The 13,029-nt window shown below is 45.5% G+C and overlaps 2 protein-coding genes across 8 annotated transcripts in view; one reads left to right on the plus strand and one right to left on the minus strand.

The window, feature by feature from the left end:
• Hml (hemolectin) overlaps positions 1 to 13,029 on the plus strand; it is a 121,725-nt gene that overhangs the window by 16,945 nt on the left and 91,751 nt on the right. For all 7 annotated transcript variants that reach the window (XM_070132350.1, XM_070132351.1, XM_070132352.1 and 4 more), the window contains 11 exons: positions 1 to 14; positions 709 to 804; positions 1,134 to 1,325; positions 1,987 to 2,143; positions 2,810 to 2,964; positions 3,634 to 3,776; positions 4,135 to 4,297; positions 4,879 to 4,997; positions 5,335 to 5,500; positions 6,511 to 6,742; positions 7,040 to 7,235. The exon at positions 1 to 14 is cut by the window's left edge and continues 114 nt beyond it. In XM_070132350.1, the coding sequence (XP_069988451.1) occupies positions 1 to 14; positions 709 to 804; positions 1,134 to 1,325; positions 1,987 to 2,143; positions 2,810 to 2,964; positions 3,634 to 3,776; positions 4,135 to 4,297; positions 4,879 to 4,997; positions 5,335 to 5,500; positions 6,511 to 6,742; positions 7,040 to 7,235 (1,633 nt within the window). The remainder of the gene's footprint in view (positions 15 to 708; positions 805 to 1,133; positions 1,326 to 1,986; positions 2,144 to 2,809; positions 2,965 to 3,633; positions 3,777 to 4,134; positions 4,298 to 4,878; positions 4,998 to 5,334; positions 5,501 to 6,510; positions 6,743 to 7,039; positions 7,236 to 13,029) is intronic.
• LOC113824184 (uncharacterized) overlaps positions 7,551 to 13,029 on the minus strand; it is a 14,394-nt gene continuing 8,915 nt past the window's right edge. Inside the window, exons 2-6 of the mRNA XM_070132349.1 lie at positions 12,193 to 12,258; positions 10,933 to 11,090; positions 9,938 to 10,096; positions 9,310 to 9,527; positions 7,551 to 9,132 (exon numbers count right to left, since the gene is read on the minus strand). Of these exons, the coding sequence (XP_069988450.1) occupies positions 8,808 to 9,132; positions 9,310 to 9,527; positions 9,938 to 10,096; positions 10,933 to 11,090; positions 12,193 to 12,258 (926 nt within the window). The 3' untranslated portion in view covers positions 7,551 to 8,807. The remainder of the gene's footprint in view (positions 9,133 to 9,309; positions 9,528 to 9,937; positions 10,097 to 10,932; positions 11,091 to 12,192; positions 12,259 to 13,029) is intronic.

The raw sequence follows: 13,029 nt of genomic DNA on the forward strand, positions 1-13,029 counted from the left end.
CCCAGACTGCGAGCGTAAGTCGGGGTGGAGGAGGTCGCCGCTGGGTGTGTTGTGGCTGGGGTGTGGATGTGTGGTTGGCGGGGTGTGGATGTGTGGTTGGCGGGGTGTGTGCGCAAGTTGTGGCTGAAGGTGTTGTGAAGGAAGTTACTGGGTGAGGTGTTATGGGTGAAAGTGTTGTGGGTGAGATGTGGTTGCGTTTTGGATGAGTTGTGGATATTGTAGCAGAAGGTGTTGTTGTTTTTTTTCCTTAAGTTATGGCTCGAAGTGTTGTGGCTGTGTTGTGGATGTTGTTTTAACGCTAAAGTAATGGTCAAAGGTAGGGAGGCTGTATTGTTGTTGCTGACCTGAGCTGACTCGACATGCCCCAGAACATCAAAAACGTATCAAATTATTAACAAAGGACATAGAAATAAGAACACAGACTAGGCTATATCGAAACATTTTGCTTTATATAGCATGTCGGTTCATGTCACATGTCCCATAATTCATGTCACATCGTCACGTTGGTCACATCAACGTCAGTTCACATCATATTATGCCAAACCATATCACACCACAACATATAACATTACACCATATTAAACTATACCACACCACATCATACCAAGCCAAATCAAACCACACCATATCACACCACGCGACACCATATCATACCACATCACACCACCTCGCATCACACGGAAAATAATCAGCTGTCTCCTGTTGCAGCTGCATGTGACCCCGCCTGCGAGAATGGCGGCCGTTGCATAGCGCCTGACATGTGTCAATGCACCGTCGACTTCCGGGGCGAACTGTGCCAGTACCGTAAGTACCGACTGCCACTGGGGTGCAAGAGCGTAAGTGCCGATTAATAGATAAGTTAATGGATGTATAATTGATTGGATAAATAGATTAAGAAATAAATGTAATTCATTAAGCAGATAAAATTTTATATATATATATATATATATATATATATATATATATATATATATATATATATATATATATATATATATACACACACACACACACACACACACACCACAATAGATACATAAAGAAACCCAACTATAAACTAACAAACGAACACCAAGACCTTAACCTGGCGGCCCGCAATGAGCGACCACACCCAACCAACACGCCCCTTTCAGCCACCTCCAACTGCGACCCCAAGAAACTGGGCTTCAAGGGAGGCTACAACTGTTCGGGCGAAGGGATGGACTTCGGCTGCGCCTTCTGGTGCCCCCCCGAGGCGGACTTCGAGTTCCCCGCCGAGGACTTCTACAAGTGCGACTACGCCACGGGCCTCTGGTCGCCCTCGCCCATCCCCAACTGCGACTACGGTGAGCGCGAGGGAGGGGGGAGGGGGGAGGGGCCGTATATATATGTATGTATATACATATATATACATATATATATATATATATATATATATATATATATATATATATATGAATATATGCATATATATATATATATATATATATATATATATATATATATATATATATATATATATATATATATATATATGTATATATATATATATATATATATATATATATATATATATATATATATATATATATATATATATATATATATATATATATATATATATATGTATGTATATATATATATATATATATATATATATATATATATATATATATATATATATATATATATATGTGTGTATGGATGCATATACATATATATATACATAAATATACGTGTGTGTATATAGATAGATAGATAGATAGATAGATAGATAGACATAGAGAGAGAAAGAGAGAGAGGGGGGGGAGAAGGAGAGCTATTTAGATAGATACAGATAGGTAGACATTTATATAGAGAGAGAAACAAACGGGCAAGAGAGACACAACAGCAATGCCCAGCAAAAAAAAATAAAAAAAATAATAAATAAGAATGAATTCCAACGCAGCGCGAACACAAAAACCCTAGAGCTCTCATGACACCCCCCCCCCCTACCCTCACCCCCAGGGTTCCTCGTCGTGACTCCCGGGGCCCAAGACATCTCGACGGGGACTTACCCTCCCGGCTTCGTCTTCACCACCACGGAGTACATCAGGAAGTCCCCGGGCGTCTGCTTCACCTGGTCGGGCTCTCACTACAAGTCCTTCGATGGAAGGGTTTACAGGTATGTTTGTGTGTGTGTGTGTTTGGCTGTTTGTGTGTGTGTGTGTTTGGCTGTTTGTGTGTGTGTGTTTGGCTGTTTGTGTGTGTTTGGCTGTTTGTGTGTGTGTGTGTTTGGCTGTTTGTGTGTGTGTGTGTGTGTTTGGCTGTTTGTGTGTGTGTGTGTCTGTGAGTGAGTGAGAGTTTGGGTGAGTATGAGTGTTTGAGTGTGTGTGTGTGTGTGTGTGTGTTTGCAGGAAGTGATACAACATTTGTTTAGATCTGAATGAGTTGGGTGTGTTTTAGAGGGTTGTGTGTATGAGGTGAGGGGTGAAGGGTGGGGGCGTGTGTGTGGGGTGTATGGACGTGGGGATGTGGACGGTTGGGGATGTTTGCGTGCGGGGATTTTGGAGGGATTTGTGTGTGGGGGAGTTGGGGTGGGGATATATGTGTGTTTCTTGTGGGTGTGGCGTTTGTGTGTTTGTCTGTGGAGGTGTGGGGTTGGGGTGTTTTTTGTAGGTATGGGAGTATTTGTGTGTGGGAATGTAGGTGTGGTTGTGGCTGCATGTGTATCTATCTGTGCACCTGAGCAAGCGCATGTGAGATTTCCATTTTCGGCTGACCGATCTCCTGGCAGGAAGCTCATTCTGACCTCCTCCTTCTCCCCCCTCCCCTCCCCCGCCTCCTACAGCTTCGAGAGCTCGTGTCCCTTCACCCTCCTGCAGGACTCCACCCACGGCACCTTCAGCGTCAACCTCAAGTCCAAGGATGACTGCACAGGCTCCTCGTGCTCCAAGGCCATCCATCTATTCCTTGACGATGAAGAATACGTCCTTCAGAACACGGGTGAGGGCGAGGGTCGTGGTTCGTTCTTTCTCGAGTGTTACTTGAGTCTTTTCGAAGTGCTACTTGACTCTTTCTGGTGTGTTGCTTGTGTCCTTTCGATGTGTCACTTGAGTCTTTCTGGAATGTTACTTGACTGGAGTGTTACTTGAGTCTTTCTGGAGTGTTTATCGAGTCTTTCTGAGACCCGTGTATAGTATAAAAATTGTTTATTTATGTGTGATATATTTTTTTCGTTTTCTTTCGATTTTCTATTTTGTTTCTTTGTTTGGATCTTTTGTGTTATCTCTGATTGGAAAATATCAGCTTCCTGTGCTTTGCTTTGTTTTCTTTTCGTTTCATTCTGTATTCATTCTTTCTTTAACTCTATTCTAATAAGCACTAATAATTTCGATTTTTCAAATAACTGGTTATTTATATATATAATACCCCTTTTGTTCTTTCTGTTCCTATTCAAATGACTGATTATATATATATATATATATATATATATATATATATATATATATATATATATATATATATATATATATATATATATATATATATATATATATATATATATATATATATATATATATATATATAATACCCCTCTTTTTTCCATTTCCATTCCTCCTTGACCATCTTCTAAGTGGCCAGTGCCTTACCCCCCTCCCCCCTCCCCTGCAGAGTCCGGCCAGCCGAGCCTCGAGTACCACGAGACGAACCTCGCCATCCCGGGCCAGATGAACGGGGTCGTGTCCGAACGCGTGGCTCACTACGTCCTGCTCAAGGTCGACGCAATCGGACTCACCCTGAAGTGGGATATGAAGGTGAGGGGAACGGGATGAGGGGTAGAGGGGGAGGGGGAGGGGGAGGGAGGGAGGGGAAGAATGGGGTGGGAGAAAGGGGATGAAGGGTTGATGGTGGTGATGGTGATGTGCAGGAGATTGAGGGTGATGGTGATGGGGATAGTGATGGTGATATGGTGATGAGGTGGTTTGATGATGTTGGTGAGCAGGAGGAGATGAAAGAGAACGAGGAAGGAGATGATGATAAATGTGACAATAATAAGGACGACAAGAAAAGAGATGAAGAAGCTTACTAGAGTAAAAGAACGGGAAATGCAGAAGAAAAGACGAGTTGCGTAAATATTTGCCTAATTAAACCTTACAAAAATTTTCCTCGCAGAACACAGTTATAACGGAAGTGAACGAGCTCCTCTGGAACAGGACTTCTGGACTCTGTGGACGACGAGACGGCAACAAGGAGAACGACTGGGGTTATTCCGATGGCAGAACGGAGGATAGTTTGAGTTCCTTCCTTCAAGCTTGGCAGTCGAAAACCATCGGTGGTAAGGGCGTAATAGTATAGTACTAAAAAAAAACCCTTGCCAGACTGTAGAGTTTGGTCTGCGCGGGGAATTTGGTCAAATTCTGTAGTTCTCAGGTAACTTTCCGCGCACGCTTAGTTCTTTTTTAAATCATCTTCCGCGTATAAAATTCTATTGACCGTTCATCGGACTTGTTTAATCATCCGTCCGTAGATACGTCCGCGCAACTGTAGACAAAATGATGCTTTCTGCGCATGAAAAAATGTAATATTCCCCGCGCAAGAAAAATACTCTACAGTCTGGCCCCCTTGAAGTTTCCCGTTTTTTGTCATAGTCAACCCTTGAGGTTTTTCGTTTTCTGTCATAGCTTACCTAGTTTTTTTCCCGTTTTCTTTGAAGGTGTTACGGTGGTAGGGAGTGCACCTTTTGATTATTCTTTTTTTTAATCACGAATGTTTTACCCTGTGAATATTCTACATTTTCTTATATCTGTCTATAGTTATATAATTTTAATTCATTCATCAGAATTATAAACATCAATACATTTCATGCTATTGTAATATAAAAAACAGTATATATCAAGCATGTTCTTTCCTCCCCAGACCAGTGCCTCGGCCAGCCCATGATCAAGAACCCTTGCGGGCGCCGGCCGGTCTCCTCGCAAGCCACTGACTTCTGCTCGAGGCTTCGCGATGACCCCAAGTTCGAACCCTGTCGTCAGGTGAGTGGCTTCCCTCTCGAAATTTAGATTACGGTGCATGGCTTGATTTAGAGAGAAGTGATGAGTTGAGAAAAAAGGAAAGCTATAAAAAGGATAAAAGTTAAAGATAAAAGAGAAGTGTAGATCAAAGAAAATGAGATTAATACGACTAAATTCGTTGCAAAAGAGAGAGAAATGTGTTAATATTCATCCCATCGCTTCCCTCTAGCAAGAAGCATCACCCAATCCCAACCTCCGAAATTTTAAAAGCCACGATCTCCCCCGAACGCAGACAAAACCAAAAGATAAACGAATAATAAACCTAAAATGAAAATAAGACAAAATTCACTCCGCACAGGTCGTGGACGTGGATCCCTTCGTATCGGCCTGTAAATGGGACTACTGCGGCTGCGAGAGTGACGACCGGGAGGGCTGTGCGTGCGAGTCCTTCTCCGCCTTCTTCAGGGAGTGCACCAGCCAAGGCGTCGACCTGCCTGAGGGATGGAGGGCGCCCGGACTCTGCCGTAAGACCCGGGGCTGGACGCTTCGTGTTGGATGGGTCTGATTTCTGGAGAGAGAGAGAGGGAGGGAGGGAGGGAGGGAGAGGGAGGGAGGGAGGGAGAGAGAGAGAGAGAGAGAGAGGAGGGGGGTTGAGGAATTTATGTATTCTTATTTGTATTTATACTGTAGTTTTTTTTCAATACGGTTATGTAGAGAGGTAGATATAGATATAGAGATATACGTGATGTAGATAGATAGATTTTTTAAGGTTGAGCATATTCTTTTCCATCTTCCTTTTTTTCTTTCCTTATGGTTCCAGCAGGTATAGTAATTGAGGGCTTTGGTTGTTATTCTTTTTTTAAAGTAAAAGAAAAAAGTCAAAGCGTTTCCCGATAAGAAAGTCACACCAGTGAATTCGAATGCAAATGCAGCAGCAATGTAATACCACAAACTCTTCATTTTCCCTTCGTCTAAAAACCAGTAAATAAATGAGAGTATATGTAGAAGTGTCAATAATGCCCCGCAATAGATATAGCCTACCTCAAAAAAATGGTAATAATGATAATAGATAATGTCCGCAAAAATATATATATGATAATGATAATAATAATAAACAATAAAAATGTCTTCCTCCTCAAATAAACATGAACGAAGTCTTCCTCCGAGTAAACTATCCTTTTCACTCTCCTCTCTTCTCTCCTCTCTTCCTCCCTCTATTCTCTCCACCTCTCTCTTCCTCCCTCTATCCTTTTCACCCTCCCCTCTTCTCTCCTCTCTTCCTCCCTCTATTCTCTCCACCTCTCTCTTCCTCCCTCTATCCTTTTCACTCTCCTCTCTTCTCTCCTCTCTTCCTCCCTCTATTCTCTCCACTTCTCTCTTCCTCCCTCTATCCTTTTCACCCTCCCCTCTTCTCTCCTCTCTTCCTCCCTCTATTCTCTCCACTTCTCTCTTCCTCCCTCTATCCTTTTCACTCTCCCCTCTTCTCCTTCTCTTCTTTCTTCCTCTATCCTCAACGAATGAAATCCTCCCTCAGCCATGGAGTGTCCGCGCGGCATGGAGTACAACCCGTGCATGTCGGCCATCCAGCCCCGCTGCGGCCAGCCCTCCGACGACCTCCGGCCCAAGTTCTGCGTCGAGGGCTGCGACTGCCCCTCCGGCCTGCTCCTGCACGGCGGCAAGTGCATCCGAGCCGAGGACTGCCCCTGCACCTTCCACAACAAGGACTACGGGCCCGGCGAGACCATCCCCAACGACTGCAATTCGTGGTGGGTTCGCGTGTTGGTCTGGCGCTGTTTTGGTTTGGGGGTTGGGGTTGAGTGTGTGTGTGTGGGGGGGGGGTAGGTTTAAGGGATAGGAGGGAGGGAGGGAGATTGATAGATGGACACGCGCGCGTGCGCACACACACACGCTCACACACACACACACACACACACACACACACACACACACACACACACACACACACACACACACACACACACAGAGTCCGAAACCAACCCAGCGGCTCTGCATTCGACGCACGCCCTTCTTGCTCCCTGACCGTTCCCCGTCGCTCTCCACAGCACGTGTCTGGGCGGGGCGTGGGTGTGCACGGAGGTCAAGTGTGGGTCTCGGTGCGCCGTGGTGGGCGACCCCCATTACACGACCTTCGACGGCCGCCACTACGACTTCATGGGCAAGTGCTCGTACACGCTGGTGGAGGGCAGCGACTTCACGATCGAGGCGGAGAACACCCCCTGCGCTGGAGCCATCTCCGAGGTACGTGGCGACGGCTCTTGGCGGCGACTCCGAACCCGCGCTTGTATTTGGGTTTTCTGGTTTACTCGAGTGTTTGGTTTGGCGGAGTCATTCTTCTTTATTTACTCGGATTTTTTTTTTTTTTTTTTTTACTTGCGTGTTTTATTATTATTATTATTTTTTTACCTTTTTATATCAAGTATATTTTATTGTTTGTTTTTTTACCTTTCTTCACTCGATTTTTGGCTCTATGTTCGAGTTTTTTCTTCTTTTCTTTTTATGCATTTTTTTTCTGCAATATCCTAAAGGAATTAAAAGCAAAAAAAAAGTCAGGTCGGTTACTGTGTTTATTTCATTAAGATATGTATGTCAGACGAGGGCGCCGCTCTTCACACACAGGAACACGACCTGAGGGAAACATCTAGAAAACATGTGTGTATATATATATATATATATATATATATATATATATATATATATATATATATATATATATATATATATATATATATATACCCTCTGCGGTATTCTTACTTTATTAAATCTACACTGCAGTTGTATATAATGTATCTGGCGTCGTATTTTTCCATTTTATATACAAATAGTAATCCTACGGTCATTTTGGCAGCTTTATATAAAAAAGACACCAAATATTTATATATATATAAATATCACAACGACTTCGGCAGTGGCTTCTCGTCCGTTACCGTGACATCTCAAATGAAAACGTTTGTAAAGCAATTTATAATGGTTTCAAGGGACTTTACCAAGGATGTTTCTTCTGCCTTAAGTTTATATGATACCTGCCAATGAATCTTCAATTTACAAAAAGTAATGATAATAATACAGGTAATACTTATTACAAGGAGACAGATCAAGTCACGAAGAAATTCAAACAGCAAATAAAGTACATATAATTAAATCATTGACTTGCGCTGGCAACGCGAGCCAATAACACGTGAGCGTCGCGTTGGTAAACAAGGTCCATTTATATAGACCTTGTTGCTAAACAGGTTCTGTTTGGTAACGTGGCTGGAGTCGCAGAAATACCTGTCATGGATTTCTCTCTACTTCCCCCATTTATTCCTCGTTTTTTGTCCTCCTGATACCTTTTCATTTCGCATTCGAGGACAAAATAATTGAAAAAAAATAGGTAAGATCACACTGAAAAACCGTACTGAAAAAACTCTTATACATCTGAAGAGCTTTCGTACTGACGTCACGACGACTGACATCCTCACCCGGGAGATGAGGACGCCCCTGGTGCGAGAGGAGGGCGGAGGAGGATGTCCCACGCGATGTCCCGCTCGTGGATGCTGTGGCTCGTGGAAAGAGAGGTCACTCTCGGGCCCCGAAGGCTGGGCATCTGGGAAACGGGGGGGGGGGGGTTGGATGTTGATGTGAAGTGAAGCCGTGGCGACGAGGATCCCGGGCCCTGGAGAGCCAAGAGGCGACGAGGATCCCGGGCGCTGGAGAGCCAAGAGGCGACGAGGATCCCGGGCCCTGGAGAGCCAAGAGGCGACGAGGATCCCGGGCCCTGGAGAGCCAAGAGGCGACGAGGATCCCGGGCCCTGGAGAGCCAAGAGGTGAGACTCAGAGAAGCACGCTGAGGATGCGCTTGAGCGTGAGCGTCGGCCGATGCTCCGCGGCCAGACTCATGATGGACTTGCTGCGGTTCCTCAGCCGGTGCCTGAGCGTGCCTCCTGCCCCGGCGCCCTCGGCCAGGCCTCCTCCGCCCTCCGTGCTGGCGCTCAGGACGTTGCTGGTGGACGCGGCGTGGTGCAGAGACCGCTTCGAGGAGGGGAGGGTCCTGCTGCTTCCGACGCCCCCGCCCCCGCCCCCGCCCCAGCCTCCCCGGCGGCGGTACACCAGCCACTGCGTCACGAGCGCCCCTGTGTGAGGCACCACCCAGGACGACCTGCAGGAAGAGCAAGTCGTCAAGTGTGCAGGATGTCCGAGCGATTATTGCAGGAATGACAGTAGTCTTGCTTGCACATCTCCAGCTCTGAATGCATTGGGTTCTAGAATTACATTTCTTATCAATCAATCCATCAAAAACACGAAAGGAGCAACCACCTTGCGCCCGAGGACCTACCTGACGGTGGACGAGTACCCCTTCTCCCTGAGCGCCGCCAGCAGGTCCGAGGCGGCCACGTCCCTCGGGGAGGCGCGCGAGTCGAGCAGCGGGTACGTGGCGTCGCTGGTGAGCACGGGCGTCCCCGGGAACAGGCTCCGCAGGGAGTCCGCCGGCCCGTGCACCGTGACCTCCGTGGCGCGGTGCAGGGAGCACGTCACCACCACCAGCGTCGTGCCCTGCAACGAGGCCAACGGCGTCATGTCACGGCTGTCATTGTTCGCTGTCACTCGGCAGTCACTCCGGAGAGGCCTTGACCGCGCCGGGTGAAGACTGGATGTTTTTATTCGTTTAATGATGATGCGTCACGTTGGCTCTTTATTGTATAACATCTCCATCATCGGTGAAATTCCCTCGTAAAAAAATTATAATAAAAGATAAACACAAACCCACCAGTCACCCTCCCAATCACACCCTAATCCCTTCACCCGATCGCCCACACACGCACGCACGCACGAACACACACACACACACACACACACACACACACACACACACACACACACACACACACACACACACACACACACACACACAACCGCCAGGGCCCCCCTCCCCCCAAGCCCCCCCATTCATCCCGCGACGTTACCTTGTTGGAGGGCGGGCGGTAGACGGAGGAGGTGGACCCGTTGTGGGCGGGGAGGATGTGGGTGAGCAGGCCCGCGAAGGAGAGTCGGCGCCGTCTGCGGGTGTGCACTTTGAGGGTGTCCCCGTCGCCGCCGCCGAGGGTGAACCTCCGGCCGCCGTTCTGAGCGACCCGGAAACGAGAGAGCGGGTTGAGAGACAGATGGCGTGGGGGGAGGGGGGAGGGAGGGAGAAGGGGAGAAGGGGAGGGAGGGAGGGAGGGGGAGGGGAGGTGTCATGAGAACAGCACCGTGAAAGGCGCAGGGAAGGTGTGAATTAAGGAGGGTGGATCAGATGTAATTTTTTTTCCTGTCTCTTTTGTTGTTTTACTTTATTATCTTCTTCCTCTTCTTTTTTATTTTTCTTTATTTTTCTTCTTTTTATTCTTATCTTTATTTTTATTTTTCTTCTCCTTCTTCACTTTCCCCTTCCCCCTCTCCTTCTCCTTTTCCTTCACTTTCCCATTCCCCTTCCCTTTCCCCTTCTCCTTCTCCTTAATCTTCTTTAATCATAGGCTTTCCCGCTTACATCTGCTACGTTCGTTTGACAGGAATAGAGAGGGAATGCAGTAGTTAAATGTGTAGACATGTATATGCAATGTGGAAGTGGAATGGCGAACGTGTGAACGTTTTTAGAAAGGTAAATATAGGCTGATGGTCAAACAAGATGGATTAAACAAGTAAGCATGTAATCAGGCAAGCAAAGGCGATTTCAGGTTTAATACTTTATATTTGTATCATTATTTCTTTAAGATGCATATTGCACTGCATGAAATGCACATACATACATACTGTATACATACACGAAACACACACAGACAAACACAATACATATACACAAACATACACACACACACACAAACACAACGCGCGCACACACACACACACGACCTGAAACTCCGACACACACATCCATTCACCTGAACTCGTATAAATATACAAAACCCGTATATAAACTCACGCTCGATGGCTGAAATGACCTCGGAACGCAGGAGGTCAGAGAGGGCATCCCGGGGCCCCTCGCGTGAAGGAGGTCATTTACAAGGTCAAGTCGGGTCAGTTCCTCAAGGAGACGACTGACCATCACTTCTCCTTCATGAGCTGGGTAGAGCATGTCACCTGCAGCATGGGATAAAGTTTTAAATATATGTATATATGTGTGTGTGTGTGTGTGTGCGTGTGTGTGCGTGCTTGTGTGTGTGTGTGTGTGTGTGTGTGTGTGTGTGTGTACATATATAAGCGGACACAAAGGTAAATGAAAAGATAACGAGTCAAAATATCTTAGCAGAGTCAAAGAAAAAAAGCGAGTTGAAAGGCGGAATTAAGAGGAAAAAATAATCAAAAGATTTTAAAAAAAATACCGTTCAAGAATGAAAAAATAATGAGTTTAAAAATAATAATTAGCGGTCAAAACTAATAAAAAAAAATCATATAAAAACAGCGTTCGCCTTTTATCATGATCAAGCAAAACAAACGTCATTCAATCCAGAGAGCATCACCTTTCACAGGAACAAAAATATGTATGCATATTATTAGTAAATCTCGAAGAATAGAAGAAACCAAGGCGGAAAACCCCAGTCTATAAAAAAAAAATAACAAAAAGCAGGTTTCGAACCGCGACCCAAGCACATGCAAATAGGAAACCCAACCTAGCCAACGTACCCACAGGTAAACTAGTGTGAGAAATCTTACCCGAAGCCAAGGACACTTCATCCAGGGTACGGAATGAGACAATACACTTTCAAAAAAAAATGTTGGTGGGGAGTTACAGAACTTACCTGTAGATAGATAATGAGCCACGTAGGAGAATAGAGCTCACCTGTAGATAGATAATGAGACACATGGGAGAATTGAAATTACCTGTAGGTAGCGAGTCACATAGGAGAATAGAACTCACCTGTAGATAGATAATGAGCAACTTAGGAGAATAGAACTCACCTGTAGATAGATAATGAGTCACATAGTATAGAAATTACCTGTAGATCGGTAGTGGGTCACTAGGGGAATAAGATTCACCTGTAGATAGGGGAATAAGACTCACCTGTAGATAGGGGAATAAGACTCACCTGTAGATAGGGGAATAAGACTCACCTGTAGATAGGGGAATAAGACTCACCTGTAGATAGGGGAATAAGACTCACCTGTAGATAGGGGAATAAGACTCACTTGTAGATAGATAATTACCTGTAGGCAATGAGTCACACAGGAGAATAGAACTCACCTGTGGATAAGTAGTGAGCCACGTAGGGAAACACGCGGCCGTCCCGAACCCTGCCTCGCTCACCAACTGTAATGGCGTAATGGTAATGTTATTTGTACAAAAGCCCATGACAAATTGCAGCGGCGAGTGAGGCAAGGCATAATGATGATTGAGTGGCAGTCGTGTTTTGGGGGAAAGGCTGCTTTGGGGTCGCGACGAGAGGGAAGTGGATCGTTATGTTGTTAGGTTGTTTTATCTCGACTGGGTCTGTGTGGAAATCAGTAAACCTCATCTGTGAACGAACGGCGGCGGAGTGAATTAGTCATTAAACACGGAAATTCAACACACGGACTTTAGATTAGACGAAAGAATTAGCCATTATATTGATGGCGGTGTAACGTTCACATCGTTATAACAAAATCCTAAAAAATATAACTAAAATAACGGACCTGGGCATAGTTTATACATTTTTTTAAATAAGCACAAGACCAAAACAAAGCACGCGTCAACAAACCGATTTCCTCACATATATAAATCACAAAAAGAGAGAGAGAGAGAGAGAGAGAGAGAGAGAGAGAGAGAGAGAGAGAGAGAGAGAGAGAGAGAGAGAGAGAGAGAGAGAGAGAGAGAGATAATGTTCTCGCTTTCAAACAGACGCTGTCGAAACACAAATCATGAGAACGGCAGAAGGCGCTGCCGGTACACGCAAAGAACTCCGCTCTCGTCGATCACTCGCTCTGACCTACACCCAAGGACACCTGTCTCGTTAAACCTGAACTCACAGGCATACGCACGCTCCTTATTTACCGGCACTGCGAACACAATGAACAAATACACGAGGCGCACGCCAAGACCCCT

Source organism: Penaeus vannamei, chromosome 17 (assembly GCF_042767895.1).
Source record: "Penaeus vannamei isolate JL-2024 chromosome 17, ASM4276789v1, whole genome shotgun sequence".
In the NCBI taxonomy this organism is placed as follows: Eukaryota; Metazoa; Arthropoda; class Malacostraca; order Decapoda; family Penaeidae; genus Penaeus; species Penaeus vannamei.